At 37.7% G+C, this 21,062-nt stretch overlaps 1 protein-coding gene and 1 long non-coding RNA gene across 16 annotated transcripts in view; one reads left to right on the top strand and one right to left on the bottom strand.

Annotated features, from left to right (window-relative positions):
• The window catches only part of SYNRG (synergin gamma), a 67,140-nt gene extending 48,595 nt beyond the window's left edge, over window positions 1–18,545 (bottom strand). For 12 of the 15 annotated variants that reach the window (XM_019732530.3, XM_019732532.3, XM_019732533.3 and 9 more), the window contains exons 1-3: window positions 18,374–18,545; window positions 11,446–11,486; window positions 7,956–8,077 (exon numbers count right to left, since the gene is read on the bottom strand). In XM_019732530.3, coding sequence (XP_019588089.3) covers window positions 7,956–8,077; window positions 11,446–11,486; window positions 18,374–18,450 — 240 coding nt within the window. In that variant the 5' untranslated portion in view covers window positions 18,451–18,545. The remainder of the gene's footprint in view (window positions 1–7,955; window positions 8,078–11,445; window positions 11,487–18,373) is intronic. The other 3 variants (XM_019732531.3, XM_074320157.2, XM_019732537.3) reach the window with 1 other exon arrangement.
• A 60-nt stretch (window positions 18,546–18,605) lies between these two features.
• LOC141568921 (uncharacterized) lies at window positions 18,606–21,024 on the top strand. The gene is made up of 3 exons (XR_016022862.1): window positions 18,606–18,962; window positions 19,077–19,222; window positions 20,773–21,024. It is a non-coding gene; the product is annotated as an uncharacterized LOC141568921 (long non-coding RNA).
• Window positions 21,025–21,062: the final 38 nt, after the last annotated feature.

Here is a 21,062-nt window from a genome sequence, read left to right as displayed (position 1 = left end):
CACCCTTGAGCGTCAGTTCCAATAACTGCATCATCTCCAAAATCGTGATTTTAAGCATTCCTGACACTTGACCACGACCTCCTATCCTTCCAGATCATGTACCCCAGCAATTCTCTTATCTCAGTAATACCTCCCCTCCATTACTCTTACCACCTTTCCCACTATCATCCTCATCATATCCTCACTTCTCTCTTGTTCAGCTTAGATGCCAGGGTTCAATATTAAACGCACTTGTAACCATTCTTAATTCCCTTACCTCTGAACCACTGAACCTTGCTGATGAGAAAAATCTTGGGATTCACTTTGAATTTTTGACTAAAAATCTCAAATGGACCCCTAACACAGGCCAGTCTTACGAGGGCATCTACTACGGGAGATTTCAACCTTCTGAAGTTTCTGATATTTGCTATGGTCTAGTATATGGTCAATATAAATAAATATTCCATGTTTGTTAAACAAAAGTGTGTTTTGCAATTGTTGGTAGCAGTGTCCTATTTATTATCCACTAGTCAAGCTTAAAGAAGATTGATTAAATCTGTATCTTTCCTCATTGTGAATTTTTCTATTTGTCCTTGTTGTTCTGTCAGTTTCTATCTTACACATTTTGAGGCCAGGTTATTTAGTTGTATACAAATTTGGAGCTATTACATCCTTCTGGTGAATTTAACCTCTTATCATGATGAAAGACCCTCTTTCTCTCCAGGCTTTTAAGGCTTTTTCCCTTGAAGTATATTTTGTCTGGTTTTCCTTTAACTACATCAGCTTTTTGGGATTGTTTTTAGTATTTATATCTTTCATTCCTTTACTTTAAACTTTCCTGTATCCTTATGTTTTAAATGTCCCTCATAAGCATCAAATATCTAGAATTTTGTGGGGTTTTAAAAAAAATTTTTTAAGTGTTTTTCCAGGACCTATCAGCTCCAAGTAAAGTAGTTGTTTCAATCTAGTTGTGGAGGGCGCAGCTCACACAGGCCCATGTGGGACTCGAACCGGCAGCCTTGTTAAGAGCACTGCACTCTAACCAACTGAGCTAACAGGCCGCGCCTAGAATTCTGTGTTTTAAATGGATCCTTTAGACCATTAACATAATCATTAATATATTTTGGGTTTAATACTATATTATTTTGTGATTTGTCCCACTTTTTGTTTCTTTTTCTTTCCTTCTTGCCTTTTTTTGGATTGACTATTTTTTTTCCTCATTCTACCTTTTTCACCTCTAGTTTTATATAACCTATGAAGGTTACCCTTGAAATTACAACATGCATTCTTATCAAAGTCCAATGTTAATCAACATCTTTATCTTTCTTTCACAGAATGCAAGGATCTTAAAAATCAATTCTATTTCCTAGACCCCCCAAGTTATATACTATTATTACATGTATTTTAATTCTCCGAATATTTAAAAAATCCAGAGACACTGTTTTTGTTTTATACAAAATTCATTTAAATTCACCCACATATGTAACTTCTACTTTTATCATCATCTTCCTGAAGCTGACTTTCTATCTGGGATCATTTTTCCTTTGCCTAATGTCCTTCTGCCTTTACTTCATTAGAATTTCATTTATTGAAAGTCAATCAGTTTTTGTCAGAAAAAAATGGTGTTATTTTACTTTCATTCTTGGAGGTTGGCCATTATTTTCAGTTAGTACATTACAAACATCATTCCAGTATCTTTGACTTCTACTTTTTTCCTCTGGCTGCTTTTGAGGTTTTTCTTTGTCTTAGGTTTCTGCAATTTCTCCATGTGTCTGGTTGTGAGGATTTATATTTAGTTATTCTCACTGCCTGGTAGTTACATCCTTGTGTTAGAATCCCAATATAGTCCTGATATCGGGGAAAACAATCAAGTGTGGCTAGGTCATAAAACACACTGTAGCTTCCAACTTCCCCTCTTGAATCACTGGCTCTGGAGATGTCCATGTGGACCTAGAGGTCCATCGAGGAACTGAGGCCTCCTGCCAATATCAACCCTGAATTGCCAGCCATGTTAGTGGGACACCTTGAAAGCAGATCCTGTAGCCCCAGGAAAGACGTTAGATGAATGCAAGCAAGCTCAGCCAATGCCTTGACTGAGACCTCATGAGAGAGTCCGAACCAGAACCATCCTGCTAAAGATACTTCACGATTCCTGACCCACAGGAACTGAAAGATATTTGTTGCTGTTTTAAGCCCCTGAGTTTTAGGGCAATTTGTCATGCAGCAATAGATAACTAACACAATCCTGCTCGAATTTATTTGGCTTCCTGAATCTGTGGATCATTGTCTTTCAATAATTCTGGAAACTTCTCAGCCATTATCCCTTCTAACTTATTATTTCCCTTCTTTTCTTCAAGGACTCCAACTAAATACATGTTAAACCTTCTCATTGTATCTTCAAAATCTCTCATATATTTTCCATCTTTTCATCTTGTCACACTGTATTCTAGACAGTTTCTCTTTACCTACCTATCTTCAGCTCACTAATTCTTTCTTTGGTCATTTCTAATGCTGTTAAACTCATCCATAGAGTTCTTCTTTTGTTTAACATATTTTTCAATTCTGAAATTTCTTTTTCCTCAAATCTGCTGTCATTTTTTATAATTTCAATGGAACAAAACACAGAATCTAGAAAACATCCACACGAAGGTGTACACTTGATTTTCAACAAAAATACAAAAGCACGTCAAGGGAGAAAGAAGAGCCTTTTCAACAAATGTTAACTGGAGCAACTGGACATCCATGGGCAAAATACAAACCTCACCTTTATATAAAAATTAACTCAAAATGTATCATGAACTTAAATGTAATGGGATTTATATGTAATAGAATTGTTCACCTGAAATCTATGTAATTTTACTAACAATTGTCACCCCAATAAATTAAAAAAAAAAAAAAAAAAGAACTTAAATGTAAAAGTATAAAACTAGAAGAAAAGTCTTCAGGATCCAGGGAGAGATAAAGAACTCTCACACTTATACCAATGCATGTTACATAAAAGGAAAAATTGATAAATTGGATTTCATCAACTTTTTCTCTGAGGAGGAGGACCCTGTTAACAGGATGAAAAGATAAGGTTTATGGTCTGAATGTTTGTGCCTCCCCGTTCATATGTTGAAATCCTAACCCCCAAAGGTGAGGATGGTATTAATAGGAAGTGTCTTTGGGAGATGATCAGGTCGTGAGGGTATAGCCCTCATGAATGGGATTAGTGCTCACACGCAGACCCCACAGAGCACCCTCATCGCTTCCCGGAAGTGAGGATACAACTAGAAGTCCCTGTGACCTGAAAGGGGGCCCTTACCCGACTATGCTGGCACCCTGATCGTGGATTTCCAGCCTCCAGAACTGTGAGAAATAAATTTTTGTTGTTTATAAGATATCTAATCTCTGGTATTTTGTTATAGCAGCCTGAACAGACTGAGACAACAACTACAGACTGGGAGAAAATATTTGCAAACCACATCCAACAAAGGACTAGTACACAGAATATATAAAGAACTCTCAAAACTCAAGTTAAATACCAAAAATTATAATTAGAAAATGGATAAAAGGCAAGAAAAAGTATTTCTCCAAAGAGAATATAACGATGACAAATAAGGATATGACAAGATGTTCAACATCACGAGGGTTTAAAAAAAAATAAATGGAGGTCACAGTTTGAATATACCCCAAGACCAAACAGAGTCACATAATCAAAATGTAACACTGTCCTGATTTCCCTGAAATGCTAACTCTGACCTTAAACAAAACATAAGCTTTCTTCATGTCAGCAATCAGCTACCAAGAGGTAAGCTTATGCAATGAAAAGGAATGTAAATTTCCAGCAACCAATCACACTAAAAAACAATCACAATAGACAACAACTTACTCAGCTTTACAAACTGAGCTGAAATTGTTGAAAGCCAACCCTCTAACAACTTTTGGGTTGTCTCCCTGTTTGGGAACAGTTTGTTTCTCACTCAGTAAAATATTCATATCAAGTAAAGCTCTCTGAATTTTTGACATTAGCCATTGGGAAAATATAACTTAAAAATCACAGTGAGACATTACAACACACCTATCAGAGTGGCTAAAATAAAAAATATCACTACCACCAAATGCTAGCAAGGATACAGAGAAACCGGATCACTCATATATTGCTGGTGGGAATATAATGGTCCAGCCCCTCTGGAAAACAGTTTGGCAGTTTAAAAACTAAACATCCAACTACCACTCCACTTATCAATTGCTGTCCTGGGCATTTATTCCAGAGAAAAGCAGGCTTATGTTCACACAAGGTTCTATTCATCATAACCCAAAACTAGCAACAGCCCAGATGTCCTTCAGTGAGTGAATGGGTATACAAACTGGTATATCCATGTCATGGAATACTATTCAGCGATAAGCAATACTGACACATGCAACAACTTGGATGACTCTCACAGGAATTATGCTGAGCACTAAAAGCCATCCCAAAAAGGTTAGTGATTCAATTTAGATAACATCTTGAAATCATAATATTTTGAAATGAGAAACAACAATAGTGATTGCCAAGGGTTGGAAAAGTGTGCAGTGGGGAGGGGGTAATGAGTGTGGCTATAAAATAGCAACGCGAGGGGATCTTTGGGGTGATGAATGTTCTGTATCTCCACTGTATCAATGCCAATGTCCTTGTTGTGATATTATACCATAGTTCTGCAAGTTGCTACCATTGCGGGAACTAGGGAAGGGATCTTTGTATTACTTCTTACATATATGTGAATATACAATTATCTCAAAAAAAAAGGTTTAACTAAAAATGTTTTGATAAAGTTGTGCAATTGGCTCATCCATGTTGATGCAGAAGTGACTGATAAATGCTACCACCGAGAAAAAGCTTTAAAAGGCACCACAGGGTTTGGCCAGCTTTTCCCTATGCCAAGAGTCTGGATTGTCCTAGGATTGCCTCAGGATAAAGAGAACAGGGAGCTGCGTCAGCCCATAAAGGACATTTACCACAAATGAGAAATCAACCTTTGTATTTGTAAGTCACTGAGATTTTGGGATTGTTGTTTCTACAGCATAACCTAGTGAAAGCAGAGTAACACGAATTTAAGACCTACAGAAGTTCAATTTATTCTTATTTTCCTCCTACTAGAAATGAATAAAGAATTGAAATGAATAAAGAATTCTGGAAGTTTTCCTATATCTTTACATACAACATAGAAGTTTTATTTGCTTAAATAACTTCAACATGACAATAATTTCAACTTAAATTCTAATTGTAAACTCCCAATATTACTTATTTATAAATTATATACATGTGCTACTACACTATAATAATGTATACGTGATAAATACACAGAAATAAAATTTTAAATAATGAAGTAAAAATGAAATATATGGCATTTAAAATATTTACAGTACAAAACTTTGTTCCAGCTTATTAGTAAATATATATATATATATACATATACATACATATATATATATATATATATATTTTTTTTTTTTAATAATGTAACTTTGATATAGCCATTCAAAGATCTGACTCCTGGATTCAGTTTATTGTGTTACTTGGTTTAAACAGATATCATAGCTGTAGAAGATAATTTATAAAGATACAGAGATGCAAATGGGAGAAGCTCATCTTAGGCTGTACTTAATAATAATGACACTCCTCCTTATCTCTGATCACGCTAGTTACGCAGGGACTCATGTTCAGCACCAAAGTAGGAAAATTCTCTTCAATTCTCCTGCAACTCTCATTCAGATTCCCTTTTATGTCCTGTTTTAAATGTTATTGATTTTTAATCTAATCCCTCCCTTTCTAAAATGTAAAACTTACAGAAAAAATTGGAAAAATGGTGTAATAGTAACATCTTACCCTCTTTGCTCCGTCTCTACACATACATATATATATTTTTTCTTCTGCCAAATCATTTGTAGGTTAAACTTAGACATATCCCACCCCCCCGTTTTGTTTTTTTTAACAACAGAAAGTAAACACGAGGTTTATAAACTCCAATAAGTAACGGTATCTAGCTAGAATTTGGTTAATATTATTTTGAGTCACCGTATTTTTTTGGTTACCCTTTGTTTATAACAAATGAAGATTTTCTATTTACTTTAGCAATATAAAGATTCTTTTTAGAATTTGTCAAAAACGTAATCAATTAAAATGTTAATTACAGTATACATGGCAAAAATTATGAAGGTGATACTCAAATGACTGAATTTTTAGGAACACTGGTAGTTAAGAACTCAAGCTCTGAAATATAAGATAGCCTTGGTTTAAGTTTTTGAAAGTTGTAGGATATCGAACAGGTCACTAACATTCTGTGACTGCAGTTTTCTTGTCTACAAAATGGGAATAAACATTACTAATCTTACAGAGTTATGAGGACTGAATGATATAATGGATACAATGAATATAGTGTATAAAAACAGCAAATGATGGTTATTTTTATTACTGATTATTACTATTATTCAAGACAGAATGTTTCAGCCAGAAATTAGGGTTATGAGTCAATGAAAGCAAGGAAACAAATGAATTTTAAAAACAGAACATGAAATAAAGTTGTGCTACTTGAAAAACCATCCTTGATAATTAACATTATCAGAAATAAAAATTTCTTGCCACTTCCTGTTCACCGTGTGCCAAGTACAGTGCTAAGTGCTTTATATAATTCCTTCATTCAATCCTTTCTACTAGCAAGGTATTGATACCCTGTTTTACAGGTAAGTGGCAAAACTGGGATTTGAACTTGCGTCTGTCTGACAGCAGAACTCATGTTTTTTTCTTTAATTCCTCCAGCCCACTTCCGTGGCTGCTCCTCTTCGATCTCCTGTGTTGGCAACTCACTCAGATTTAAATGTTGAAATTCTGAAGGCTCTATCCTGGACCATTTTCTCCATCAATAGTGTTCTTGGATGTTCTAATTCACCCCTATGGCATCAATTACCTTCTATGTGTGGATAACTCTCAAATCTGTAATTTTCTACCCAGAGTGAAAAATGACCAGAGCTCAGCTAATTAAATTGTCTGCACAACCTCACTTGTATGTTTCATGGATTCTTCAAAGTCAACAATATGTACCAGCAATCTCCTTTTATTAGTAAATGACACCACCAGTTAGTTGCTCATGCAGAAAATGAGGAATCAATTTGATATCGCCTTCTCCTTTATTTTCAACACCCAAACACTCAGCAAGCCCTAGAGATTTTACTTCTTAAGTAGTTCTCAAAAACATCCACATCTCCATCCCTCTGCTTCCACCCTAATTTAAGCCAACATCTCACCTACTCTGTACATCAGCCTTTTAATGATCCTCCTCACATCCACGTTTGCTCCTCCCTCTGCCTCCAGTCATTCTCCAATCAGCAGTCAAAACAATCTTTTTGAAATACAAATCTAATTGTGTTTTAAACTATTGTGCTTTAAACTATTCAATGGCTCCTCAATCCTCTTAAGAGAGAATTCATGGTACACTATGGTTAAATATAAGCATACTGAAAACTTAGGTTCAAATCTGGGCCTACGATGCTCTGCAAGCATCCTCACAAAGCTTCCGTTTCCTCATCAGAAAAATGGAGATAGCATCTCTTTAAAAAGTTGTTATGGGGATTAGATAACTCAATACAAAGAAGGCTCTGAGCCTTCCAAACAACGACACTGCTCCTTTCCTAAAAATAGTGCTAACTCTTCTAACAATGCCACTTGATGACATCAGGTCCCTGAATTTTCTAAGATTTCATTCTAAAATTTTTCTAAGCCAGTAGTCATAGAAAGAAGTCACCAGATGTTCCTTAAATGATTTATCTTTTGTTTTTTCTCTCTTTTATGAACGTATACCTTCATTTTATTTTGAAGGAAGCCACCTAAGATGCAGACTACACTTATTTCTAAATACCACATTAAGTTCCTAGTATGTAGGTCCTCATACTAGGTCCAACATATGTCGCTCTCATAACAACAAATAACTTTGTAAACAATCAGCTAAAGAGGCAAGTACCTGCATAGCAATAGGTCCTTGGGACATTTGAGAGCTGTAATTCATTCCTATCATGCCTTGCATATTAGGCTGCATAACAGAGACCATAGGAAATCCTTGTTGCTGCATCGGCATCAGACCTGCTAAAAAAACATAAAGGCATCATTCAAGTCAGTGTGTTTTAAAGTTATTTTCTTAAAACCGTAAGTACCTAAAGGACTTGTTACTTGGGAGACGGCCCAGTACAGTGGAAAAAGCATAGGTTCTGGAGTAAGACAGACTTAAGGATGAGTTCCAGCTCTATTATTTACTTAGCTATGTGACCTGGGACAAGTTACAAAACTTCCTCTGTGAAATGAAGCTAATAATACCTGTTCTACAGGATTTTTGTGCATACTTGAAAAATTAATAGTGTAACCTACTAGTACTATTTGGCCTTCACGATGACCCTCAGTGACCCCCGCCTGATGGTATTCATACCCTTGTCATTCCCTCCCACAATGAATAGGGCTGGCAGGCTACTGTGGAAATGACAGGTTTGTTCTTAAAAATCACAACAGCTTCCTCTGTACTCTTTTGGATCTCCTGCTCTGGGGAAAGCCACTACCACATCGTAAGAATACTCCAGCGGTCCATGGAGAGAGCAGGTGGCAAGGAACTGCAACCTCCCACCAAGGCAGCACAGACCTGCCATCTCTGTGAGTGCGCCATGTGGGAAGCACATCTTCCAGCCCCATCGACCCGTTAGAAGACTGCAGCCCTGGCTGACACTCAACGCGATCTCTTCAGCCCTGAACCAAAACCACCCAGTGAAGCCATTCCCAGATACCTGACCCACAAACACAGTATAAGATAATAAAGTGTTTATTTTTTTAAGTTTTGGATTAACATTTTTATGCAGCAGCAAATAACTAATACAATTGTGGTTAAGAGCATGAACCTTGGATGCCAACGAGAAATGTCACTTACTAGCTTTGGGACCTTGAGCAACTTGCTTAACTTTGGTGCCTCAGTTTCTCATCTGTAAAACTGTTTAATACCTAATACACTTGAAGAAATGATAATCCTCTTCTCCTTCCTTACATGAATAGTTAGTATAACATTTAGCACAAAACAGTCTCCAACATGTTAAGCATATAATGCAATGGCAGGAAAATTATGCTGAAAGTATGATTTAGGGCATATCTCCCGAACTTTTCCAATGAAGTACACCCAAAAGCAGTGGAGAAAGAAGATACATCCCTTTGGGGATATAATACATACTAAATGCCTACCACATTTTAGGCACAATTCTAGATGCTTGGTGCATACAACAGTGAATAAAACAAAATCCCTAAATACCCTGAACACAAAATTCAATTCTAATTTTGCATTTCACCACATATTACATCAATGTTGGTTCCACTATAAGGAGCTTTTAATCAAATTTTGATTTAAAAAATTAAAGGTCTAGTGAAGCATACCATGTTTATCTTGTGGGTTCTTTATTTATACATAGTTTAATTGCACAAGCATGGATATCCACATCTATAGGTTAACACTTATTAGTGGCAATCTATTCATTTATTCATTCATTCATTCATTCATTTATTCAAGTATCTGCGGGCCTACTCCATGTCAAGCACCATTCTAGGGCTACAACAGTGAACAAAACCTGGTCTTTGCCCTCATGGAACTTACAAAGTAATTGGGGAAGACAGATAATAAAAAGTAAGTGCATGTCAAGGGATGATAAGAGATAAGGCAACAAATAAGCAGGGTAAGGAGGAAAGGGAGAGCCAGGGAAAGAAGCGGTTGCTATTTCATAGTCAGAAAGGGTTTCACCAACAGGGCAGCATTTAAAGCAAGGACTTGAAGAAAGAAAGGGAGCAAGCCATGTGGATATTTGGGAAGAGTATTTCAGACCAAGAACACCAAATGCAAAGGCCTTCAGGTATCATGGAGAACTAGAAAGCACAGATTGCATATAACCATGGTAACATGTTTTTCCTCTTATTCCTTTGGAACTCAAGTTTTATTTATTTTAATTAATTTTATTTAATCCTTGAATGGGTAACTCAGGTATTTGGTACATTTAAAGGCATAAAAATACACAAAGTGAAAAACAAGTCTCGTTCCTCTCCTGTGTCCCGTTCACCCACTCATGATCTTGTGGCCACTCTTGCTGTTGGTTTCTTGTGTGTGCTTTCAGAAATAATCCATGCATAACTTAAAGCCTTCAAATAATTAAAAAGTCCACTCTACCATACTTTGTAAAAAGAAAAATAATCTCAAAAACATTTCCAAATTCCAGAAGGAAAACTAGCAGGCAACCTTTTGGGATCTCTTCTTGTCCTCTTCCTTCACTCCATATAATTTTTACTTGAAAGCTTCTAAAAATGAAAAATGAGCCACGATAATGAACACATAACTCTCTAATGCCTTCCTAAAGAACAAAATATATGAAACCATTTGATCTAAATCTGAGACACATCTAATTACAGATAGCTTAAATAATGCATAAATGTGAGCACAATGAAAAGAATACAACTGACCCTTGGAAAAATTTACCTGAAACTCAACCTCCATCACTGATTATAAATGGAGACAAAGTCAGTATGAGCCACTGACCACCTGCCACTGTGCAGCTCTTTATCTTTCATCTGTCAGTGACCTAGGAGTCTGTTTCTCTAGCAAGTCTACCATAACCAATCAACACTGGCTTTGTGAGAAGGGCCAGTTTTCAGAAGCAGCTTGGTGTGTGGAGAGGAGGAGGGTAAAGTGGAGTGGGAGAAGAGAGCAGAAAGAAGAGAAGGGCAGACATACTCCTCAGTGGCACAGCAGCATGAGTCAAGATTATATCCTTTCACTACTGTTTCCTTAAAATCAAAGCGAGAATTGATACTGGTGGTCCCCTGTCTGAAACCATGAAAGAGAAACCGCAAGGAATAAAACTGAGACTTAAAATAGTTAAACTGAGTCAGAAAATGTGATCTCTTATGTACATGATTATAATAAGACCAACTTCATATAGAGAAAACGTGGAAGTATTAAATAACTAAAGAAGTTCATTTATTCATTCAACAAACATCTATAGAGACCTTTTTAGTTTCTATCAGCACGCTGACGAGCACAAAGCAGATACAACTCTTGCTCTACTGAGTAAACAATCTAGGAGAAGACTGGACAGAAGGAAAAAAATGTCATTCAGAGAATTACAGCTCATTTCATTTTTGTCACCTGTTCTTTAATACTCTTGTCCTGAAAGTTTCCTTCATCTCTGAGGTTAAATAACAATCTATCAATACAATGTTTAAATAAATTTGGGAGAAATGAGGGATGATTCTTATTATTCCCCAAATTATTATACACAATTTTTGAGAAATTTTAAGAGTAGCTGTCATACAGGTTCAGGACTATAGGAAAATTTTACTCTATTTGGCAGCAACAGAACTTTTTTACCTACTTAATCCCCAAGTTCAGAAACGTAGTAGTGAAAAATAAAAAGTTCAAAACTTAACCGTTCACATACCTTGAGGGGGTCTCATTCCACCTGCAACTGGAAACATGAAGCTGAAAACAGAAGAAAATGTACTGTAATCTTCATAGGCACAAGGTTTCAAATAAAAGATGTGATTTTTTTATATAAATGCAAGAACTGTGGTGTTTATTCTCCAGTGCAATACTGAGTTATCTGACATTAATACAGACTGCTTATGCATAGAACGCAAGACAGTCAGCATGTTAGTGTAGGGGACATTTTTTGAACTAGAAGACAGAAGACCTTGAAACTAGTCCTGGTTCTGTCACTGTGTGACTTCCCTGGATTCCAATTTCCCTGTCCACAAAATGAGAGGGCTGGGTCAGATTCAATTCAGTGAGCATTTACTGAGTGCCCATTACATGAAAGGACTGCATTAGCTCAGTCTCATTGAAGACACAGATGCAGGCAAATAACTTTAACATAAGACAGAATGTACTAAATGTTGTGAGAGGTCCAAAATACTAACAGAGATGAGAAGAAAAAGACTAATTTCAAGAAAAAGACTAATTTGAGCTAAATCTTAGAGAGGCACATCAGAGCTTGAGCAAAAGCTCTGAGGCCAGAGCTGCAGATGTGTTCAGAGATATGATTTAAGATATAGGATTAGAAAAGTAAACGGATTGCAGAGGGCCTTAAAATATTTAATTTTATTTTGGACTATTATATGAAATTGTCAGAGATTTTTTTTTTCATTGTAGTAAAACATACATAAAATTTTACCATTTTAACCATTTTTAAGTGTAAAGTTCAGTGGCATTAAGTACATTCACAATATTGTACAACCATCACCATGAGCCATTTGTAGAAGTTTTTCATTATCCCAAATAGACACTCTGTACCCATTAAATAATAATTCCCAATTACGTCCTCCTAACCCCTGGTAATCACTATTCCACTTTTTGTCTCTATGAATTTGCCTATTCTAGCTACTTCATATTAAGTGGAATCATACAATATGTGTCCTTTTGTATCGGCTTCTCCCACTTAGCATAACATTTTCAAGGTTCATCCACATTGTAGCCTGTCAGCATTTCCTTCCTTTTCATGGCTGAATAATACTCCCTTGTATGTATATACCACATTTTGTTCATCCATTCATCTGTAATGGACATTTGGGTTGTTTCCACCTTTTGGCTGTTGTGAATAATGCTGCTATGAACACTGATCTACAAGTACCTGTTTGAGTCCTTCTTTTCATTCTTTAGGATACAAATAGCAGTGGAATTGCTGGTTCATATGGTAATTTTATGCTTACTTTTTGAGAAACAGCCAAACTGTTTTCTACAGAAGCTGCATCATTTTACAGTCCCACCAGCAATGCACGAAGGTACCATTTTTTCCACATCTTCACCAACACGTGTTACTTCCTGCTTTTTTTGATGAGTTATCCTAATGGGTGTGAAGTGGTAGGTAGCTCATCGTGATTTGGATCTGCATTTCCCTGATGTCGGAGGTTTTACACAGGACAGTGAAATAATAAAAAAATGTGCTTTAGGTTTCTCTGGTAACAGGGTATGGCAGAGAAGACTTAAAGTTAAAAAAAATAAAAAACTAACTAAGAAACTATCACAATAATCTTAATAAGAGATGAAAAGGCCATAACCAGAGAGTAGGAATGGAAAAGAAAAGGTGAATGAAAGCTATTTAAAAAGACAAATCAACAGGACTCGGCAACTGCCAGCATGGGGAACAGTAGTGAAAAAAGAAGAAAGAGCTGAAGATGCTGCTGAGATTTTGGGCCTCAGCAACTGCAAGGATGCTGATGCTGTTCACTGAAAACAGGAACCCGATGTGAGTAGGTTGGAGAGAAAGGTGGTAGCAGCGTGTCCATGAGGAGCAATCTAGCAGGCAATCAGAAAAGCAATGCAAGCTCAGGGGAAGGGTCTAGGTCAATCTAGGTAGGCTTTTGTAAATAAAGGTTAAAAAAATAAAAATTAAGCTCTGGTTGTAGATAAAACAGCCAAGGGAAAATATATATATATATATATATATATATATATATATATATATATATATATATATATAAAGACAAAGGACAGCCTTGGAGAATTCTTATAGTGAATAGGGAATGGTCATTAAAAACCAAAGAAGTTGGTTATAACTGAGTTATAAATGAGGAAGGACCACATTTCAGGAAGAAGGAAGCCGTAACTAGTGTCTAATGCTGTAGAAAAGCTGATCCGAATGAGGATTAATAAATAAAGATTATTGCTTTTGAAAACGGTGGTCTTTGGGTGAACAGTTTCAAGAGGAAGAGGAATAGACCTGTAGGGATAAAGATTTAGGATACAAAAGATATACTTACTGTTTGATAAAACAAACTTTTTGACGGAATGGGATTAACATAGCAAGGTAGCAAAAGGGATCTGCTTTGAAAAGGAAGAGGGATTTCTTTCTCTGAGACAGGAGGTAAAGAAAATGGGACAAATCAAGGAAGAAAAAAATCTGAGTGAGAAACACTCTTAATCTGGGAGTCAAAGATCTGAAGGGGTTTTCTGGAAAGTTTTTAGAGAGCCGAGTGAAATCCAGGACTGTATGCCAACTTTATGTGCCATTGTATTTTCTATTGCACGACACTCTCCTTCCGAGGAAAAAAGACTGAACACCAAACTTTGGAATCTTGTAGTTCTAAAATGGTAAAAAAATTTTTTTTTTAATTGTAAGGTTTCCAAAGTTCTAGTTGACATCTATCTGATTCTGTGTTATTTACAGCCTTGTTGAGGATCTGAACCATTAGCAAAGTTTACTGCAGAAAAGTAAGCCTGCACCCAAAGAGAGGCCTGAATAGTAAACACCTTTTCTGATCTGCACACAAGATATACTAGCTAAGTAATGTATTAACTGGATAAAATGTTTAAGCTGTAAATTGAAATTTGGTAGTACTCAATTTTTTAAAAAGTTATTCATGTACTAAGATTTATAAACTTAAGAGCAATGCATTTAAGTAATCAACCTGTTGCAAATTTTCAAAATCAGTCTTGGGCAGCTGGTTGCTCAGTGGTTAGAATGCAGTGCTCATAACACTAAGGTTGCCAGTTCGATTCCCACATGGGCCAGTGAGCTGCACCCTCCACAACTAGATTGAAAACAATGACTTGACATGGAGCTGATGGGTCCTGGAAAAACACACTATTTCCCAATTAAAAAAAAAAAAAAAATCAGTCTTAAAGATTACAGTTACCAATATGGCTTCGTGGCTAAGTAAAAGCTGTAAATTTGAGTTATACACTTTTCCCAGCTCTGCCATAGTGACTGTGAAGTTCTATGCAATCCCCTTCACCACCTCATCCTATTTCCCCTCTATCAAATGAGAACACAGAACTACAAGTTTCCCAAAGTCCCCGCTAAGACAACCAAATAGACAAGAATAGATGTACAGATGTATAAAGGTTACTTTGAAAACATAAACAAAAACTAAGACCATTACTGATGAACATAACTTATTCCGGTAATTATTTAACAACCCAAACTACTTAGTGACCTATGTACCATTCATATGACTCTGAAATGTTTAGACCACTAACATCAACATGCTTGAAAGACCAGTTAGACAAGTCGCCACGAAAGACACTGATAAGAGAGAAAAATTGAGGCAAAAAAGTGGGCAGCAAGATGTGGTCAATTTGATTTTGAAGGTAAAATCACTGTTTATTCCTGGTGTGCTCGTGTGAAAGCACAATGAGCTCTGCTTGTCACACGCTTACTTCATTCTTCCTTTTCAGTTACCTTTGCTACTAGTAATCTGGATCAGCCTTTACTTCTCAGGTCTGGACTCCTACAAGTCTTCCTAATGGATCTCTCCACCTCCAGCAGCTCACACAGCACAGGTGAGGTGCTTCTTCCTCAAGTACCATCTGATAACCATTCCTGAGGTTTGAACTAGGTAAGGATTCCCCTTTCAAATGAATTTCCTTAGTTTATACTCAAGGACCACTCCAGTTTTAGCACAACTTTCTTTCTCAGCTTTCTTTCACAATAGTCTTCTCCCCCCACTCAGTGCCACATCTGGCCTACCTGCTGTTCCCTGGTGTTCACTAGGCCTTCCCACCTTTCTGACAATCTCTCAATTTTTCCTCTTCCTCCAAATGAGGCCCAGCTGAAATGCTGCTGCTTCTTTGCCTTCAATGCAGCATGAATCTCCAAATATTTACAGAATATTTTGTGTGTGTGTGCTAGAATGTGCTAGCAACAGTGGAAGATGGAAAGATGATCAAGCCCTGAAGGAGCTTATAAAAGAGCAGGAAAAAAATAGACACGCTCACAAATGACAGTATCATAGAAGGATACAGCCTAATCAAGATCTTTCAACTTTGGGCAGACAGGTGGCTCTGTTGGTTAGAGCGCGAGCTCTGGGCAATGGGGCTGCAGGTTCGATTCCCAAATGGGCCATCGAGCTGCGCCCTCTGCAACTAGAATGAAATCAATGAGCTGCCGCTCAGCTCCCCCGGTGGCCAGATGGCTCAGTTGATTGGAGCCTAGGCTCTCGCTGGTTCGACTCATACGGGGGATGGTAGGCTGTGCTCCCTGAAACTAACAACTGGACCTGGAAGGGAGATGCGCCCTCCATAACTAAGATGGAAAGGACAACTTGACTTGGAAAAGTCCCAGAAGTACACACTGTTTCCCAATTAGTCCTGTTCCCCTTCCCCAAAAAAAATCTTAAAAAAAAAAAAAAATCTTTCAGTACTTGACTTTAAATGTGTGTATGTGCAAATTCTGCCCTTTATACAACTACCATTTACTCTAAAGTAGCCTATTTAGGATACTAATCAAAAGTAGGCTAATATTAATAGAGTTGGAAAAGGCCATTGCTTTTTGCTTAGTCTCTTAGAACACAGACAAATACCGTGTTTCCCCGAAAATAAGACCTAGCTGGACAATCAGCTCTAATGCATCTTTTGGAGCAAAAATTAATATAAGACCTGGTCTTATATTATACTATATTAGACCCAGTCTTTTATATTATATTATAGTATTCCCAGTCTTATATTATGTAAGACCAGGCCTTATAGTAAAATAAGACCGGGTCTTATATTAATGTTTGCTCCAAAAGACGCATTAGAGCTCATTGCTTGGCTAGGTCTTATTTTCCGGGAAACACAGTATCTAATAAACATGGTAAATTATAGTTCATGAATTTTCTCTATTAAAAGCTGAAAGAGGTTACCTGGTTCTTTTTCTTTTTCCCTAAAATACACTCAGGCTACCATAATGTTAGCTTCCTCATAAAATAATCACAGCCCCGCTCTCTAAAAACCATAATATTCTTTCTTTATTAAGCACACAGATTCTCAGGCTCAGGAAGTTTTCCAATACATGTTACATTTACCGTATATTATTCAAGGTAAGAAACATTTTAACCACTTTTTTTCTCCCACATATCCTATAATGCTAGCATACAGATGTTACTACAACCAAATTTTACAGAGAAAAGAAAGTTTTAAATCATTCTAATTTCTATCACAATTGAGGTCATATTTATTTTTAAAAGTCTGTGTTCACGGGCCAATGATGTTAAAAATATTGTAAGCGGAATGATCCACTCAACTTTCTGCACCTCCCCCTGCATAAGAAGTAAAAAACAAAAAAATAAAAACCAGGGCTTAGAATACCCAATTCTTTTAAGTTTATATTTTCCCAGAACTTAATGCCATGATTAATCATATACTTGATCAAATTAATGCTACTCAAAAGGTTTTAGAAACTGTCATCACATATAGAAAAGAGAGATTATTACATATTTGTCTTCAGCCAGAAACTGACTTATTCATGAAAAACTCTAACGAAACATTACAAATTAGAAAACAAAAGAGAAAAAAAGTTTTAAACCTAAAGTGAAAGATATGTAGAGGAAATGAGAAATGGGGTTGCACACAAGTGGTTTATTGTACAGACTTCTCCTTTTGTCCTAGCAGCTGCAGGAGGTGATAATTTAAAGACTTGACACTTTTGTACTGTTTTTGACTCCAAAATTAAAACATTGCATATCAAAAAACTAACACTTTATATTCCAGATAATTTAGGATGCCGAAGATAAAAAGCTAATTTTATCTCCAAATGTGTATGAAGTATGTGTTTGGCTAACAAAACAGAATCAGACTAGGTCATTTTAGAAATGGAGTGAAAACTTCACGGAATAACATTTTTCCTTAAATGATAAACTTGTCAAGTTGCAAATGTTCATCTCCCTTACCATTCTGGGTATGAAAACCACCTGCCATTTTTAGCTGAAATATGACAGGGGACAGATTTAAGGGCTAAATGGAAGTCTGGAGGCTTTGTTCTAATAGCTGCGTAACTGCTGTTTAACAGTGAATTGTTTTTTAATAAAGAGGCAAGTCTTAACAGTGTCATCTACAAGAGCTCTATTTATTAATTCAAAGGTGTTCAGATTTTCTTGCTGTTTCTCGTGTTAAGGAAATAAAAGGACAAAACGCTCTAAAAGGGGAGAAAAGACAAATAGTACCCCCACACACATCTTGGAAACTGTTGTTCAGCTTTGTGATCAGATTTTTTAGAGCCTTCCCTGCAGTATCCCTGGTCAAATCCCGGAAAAGGTAAGCCTGGTAGTTTCAGAGCCAACCAGGGCGAGAAGCGAGGCGTCGGGGTTCCTTCTTTACCCAGCCCCGGCCGGTGCCAGCCCTGCAGAGCGGACCCTCACCTTCGCCTCGTCTCCTCCCCGCACTGGGAGGGCGCGCTCGCTCCCGGCTCGGCCCCAGCAGCCAGTACCCCTGAGCCCGAAAGACAGGAGTTGGGAGGCCGGCCTCCATCCGCCCTCTTCGGCCTAAGCGCCGGGACGACCCTTCTCCCGTAGCCCAGTTCCAAAGCAAAAGGGGTTGGAGCGGGCGAAAACAGCCATAACTGCCAAACACCCCTCGCCGCTGCAGAGCGGGTCCCGGCCCAGCTCTTCACTCACCTGCCTCCCCCTGCGGCCCCCGCGCCAGCTCCCGCAGCTCCGCCGCCGCCAGCTCCGGTTCCCGGCCGCAGCGCCATCTTGCTCGGGACCTGCTGCCGCTGCCGGTGTCGCTGCCGCTGCCGCAGCCGCCACCTTACCAGCAGCTGTCAGCGGAAGAAGTTACTTCCGGGGCAAACAACAGACTCCACCCCTCCGCAGACAAGGCGACGGGGCGGGGCGGGGCGCCCTCGTCACGTGACACTGCCGCCGCAGGGGTCCTTCAGGTGCAATTCTAGTTCTGGGGCTGGTTGGCATGGCCTCCTGTTCCGCTCCAGGGGAACTGATTCATTTTCTAGCAAGGTCCTTTGGAGGGCCCCGCAGGCAGCCCAGCAAGGCATCGTCGCCCCTCCGTTGCAAAACCATCTTTGTTGGTGGATACAGTAGATTGAGTCCTGTTTTTTAAACTGGAGGGTGGATACAGGTGTGTCCTTTTGTTACTGTTCACACATAAAGAATAGATGAATAGCTTCACAACGCCGATTAATGATCAGCGCTATTTTTTCCCCTGGAACTCGGAAGCTTCCTTTTGGTACCCATCCCAAAGCTCAAGGTATTTAAAATTTATTTTGGTAGACCAGTAAACCCAACCCACTTATAAAAACCACCATGGTGGATAACTCTTGTGTTTGGTCCTGCCATCTAGTAATCCATTTTTCCCATGCAGGTATACCTTGGATATACTGCGGGTTCAGTTCCAGACCACCGCATTAAAGTGGGTCCTAATCTTCTTGCTGGTGGAGGGGTCTTGCCTCCAATTTGTAAAAAATGCAACATCTATGAAGCATAATAAACCAAGCTCAATAAAACAAGGTATGTCTGTACTTGCAAGCAGGGGCAACACAGTGGTGTTTGAAAAGCTGTGATTACTCTGAGCCTATCTGGGCATATTTTTACTTGATTCTTTTCCTAATCAAACTACTGTCAGTAAGAAAATACAAGTCAAATGTAAACTCTTTCAAGTCCTCAAGTAGTTTGCTTACTAGTAAGTAATGGATTAATTATAATTAGCTTTATCTTTCACTCTTGCCACAGGGCCTTTACAGGGACATAATTTGTAACCATATTTGTTTATTGGGCACAAATCACTGGTCGGGAACTTTACTTTTTCAAATCCTCAGTGTCCCTAAGAATTAGTGTTGGCATTTTACAGATGAGAAAACCAAGGTTAAAAGGTTAAAAGAAGCTGTAATGTGTTTAGGCCACACAGCTGCAAAGCAACAGGACCAGGATTCAAAACCAGGTGTTTTAACTTCCAAGTCCCTGCTCATTTCACTAGAGCCAGCTATTCAATTATCGTTGTGTTCTTTTCCATAATTTATTCCTCCCCTTCTTTAGGTGAAACTGATTATTTGTGCAGCAGATAGTTTCAACTGATATAAAGATGTTAAAATTCAGTATTAATCCATTGACAAACCAAGTTGATTACAGGTTTATGTACTCACTTTCCTTTAAGGATGGGTGTTTATATGGGAAAATACTAAAAAGGAAATGAAAAGGAAATGAAGTCAAATGAAGGGAGTATATTAAGGATCATAAAATATGTGATGTTTCTGTCTGGATACTTTGTTCTCTTTTGCCTATTGATTCTTACATCTGCAAGACTCAGCTCAGTGTCAGCCTTCCATGACGGTTCCCGTCTGGACTAGATGCCCTCCTGTGATGCTTCAGCATGGTGTCCTTATGTCTTAACATAGCACTTGCCACACTATTTGTTCCTTTACTTTATCCTCACCACTACACAATAAGGGCAGGGACTATGTTATCAAGCTTTGCATTCCTAACCAAATACAATGTTTGTTTAAGGAACATTTGTTGTGAATTTACAGCATGTTAGTGCTAGGTACTTCTAATCTTGAGACACAGTTGGTATTACCCCCAATTTCATAAATGAAAAAAAACAGAAGCTCTGAGAAATTAAAGAACTCATTCAAAGTTATACAGCTGTCAAATGGGTGGCAACAGTACACTTACCTTCAGAATATATGAGTCAAGGATCTGTGTAAGAGCAAAGAAAAATACCACATTTGTATTTTTTGCACCTTGTAGCAATAGGTCTCCATTTACATAAATTCTGAAGATGAACAATTTTTGTGCCATCTAAAATACTCAAATTGGGAGTCTACCTGTCCTGACTTTGGAGTACAAGGCTGAGAATAAATAAATGTTTAATTCAAATGTTATAGTATTATAGTACCTAGTGTTGAGATTAATAACTAACATTCATGTCAGGTGTCATTCTAAGTAACATACATGAATGAAGTTGATTTGTTATTTCATTGTAGAGAAACTACCAACTGAGAAAAATCTGCTGGTAGCGAAGTCTCCATCACTGTATAATCATAATCCTTTACCTTTGGCAGAGACCTGCTTACTGAATGGATGGAAGGGCCATAAAGCCTCAGGAAAGATAAGCTGTAAGAGAATGGAGCCAGAGGTATATCAAGTAACAGGAACATTCTTCCTTATCAGGGTAAAACGTTTATCGGTTTTCATGCAAAGTCATCTTGAATGGAAAGAGACAGGAAAGAGTGCAGGTAAATGGAAAATGAAGAAAGGGAGGCTAACCATAATCTTATAGTTGCAACATTATGACAGGTAAGTTATGAGCTACCTTACCAATGAGCTATAAGGATATTAATAGACCAAGGAA

The sequence above is a fragment of the Rhinolophus sinicus genome, chromosome 12 (genome assembly GCF_057876585.1).
Source record: "Rhinolophus sinicus isolate RSI-liver-muscle chromosome 12, RSI-T2T, whole genome shotgun sequence".
Lineage (NCBI taxonomy): Eukaryota > Metazoa > Chordata > Mammalia > Chiroptera > Rhinolophidae > Rhinolophus > Rhinolophus sinicus.
This window is presented reverse-complemented; position numbering and strand designations above follow the sequence as displayed.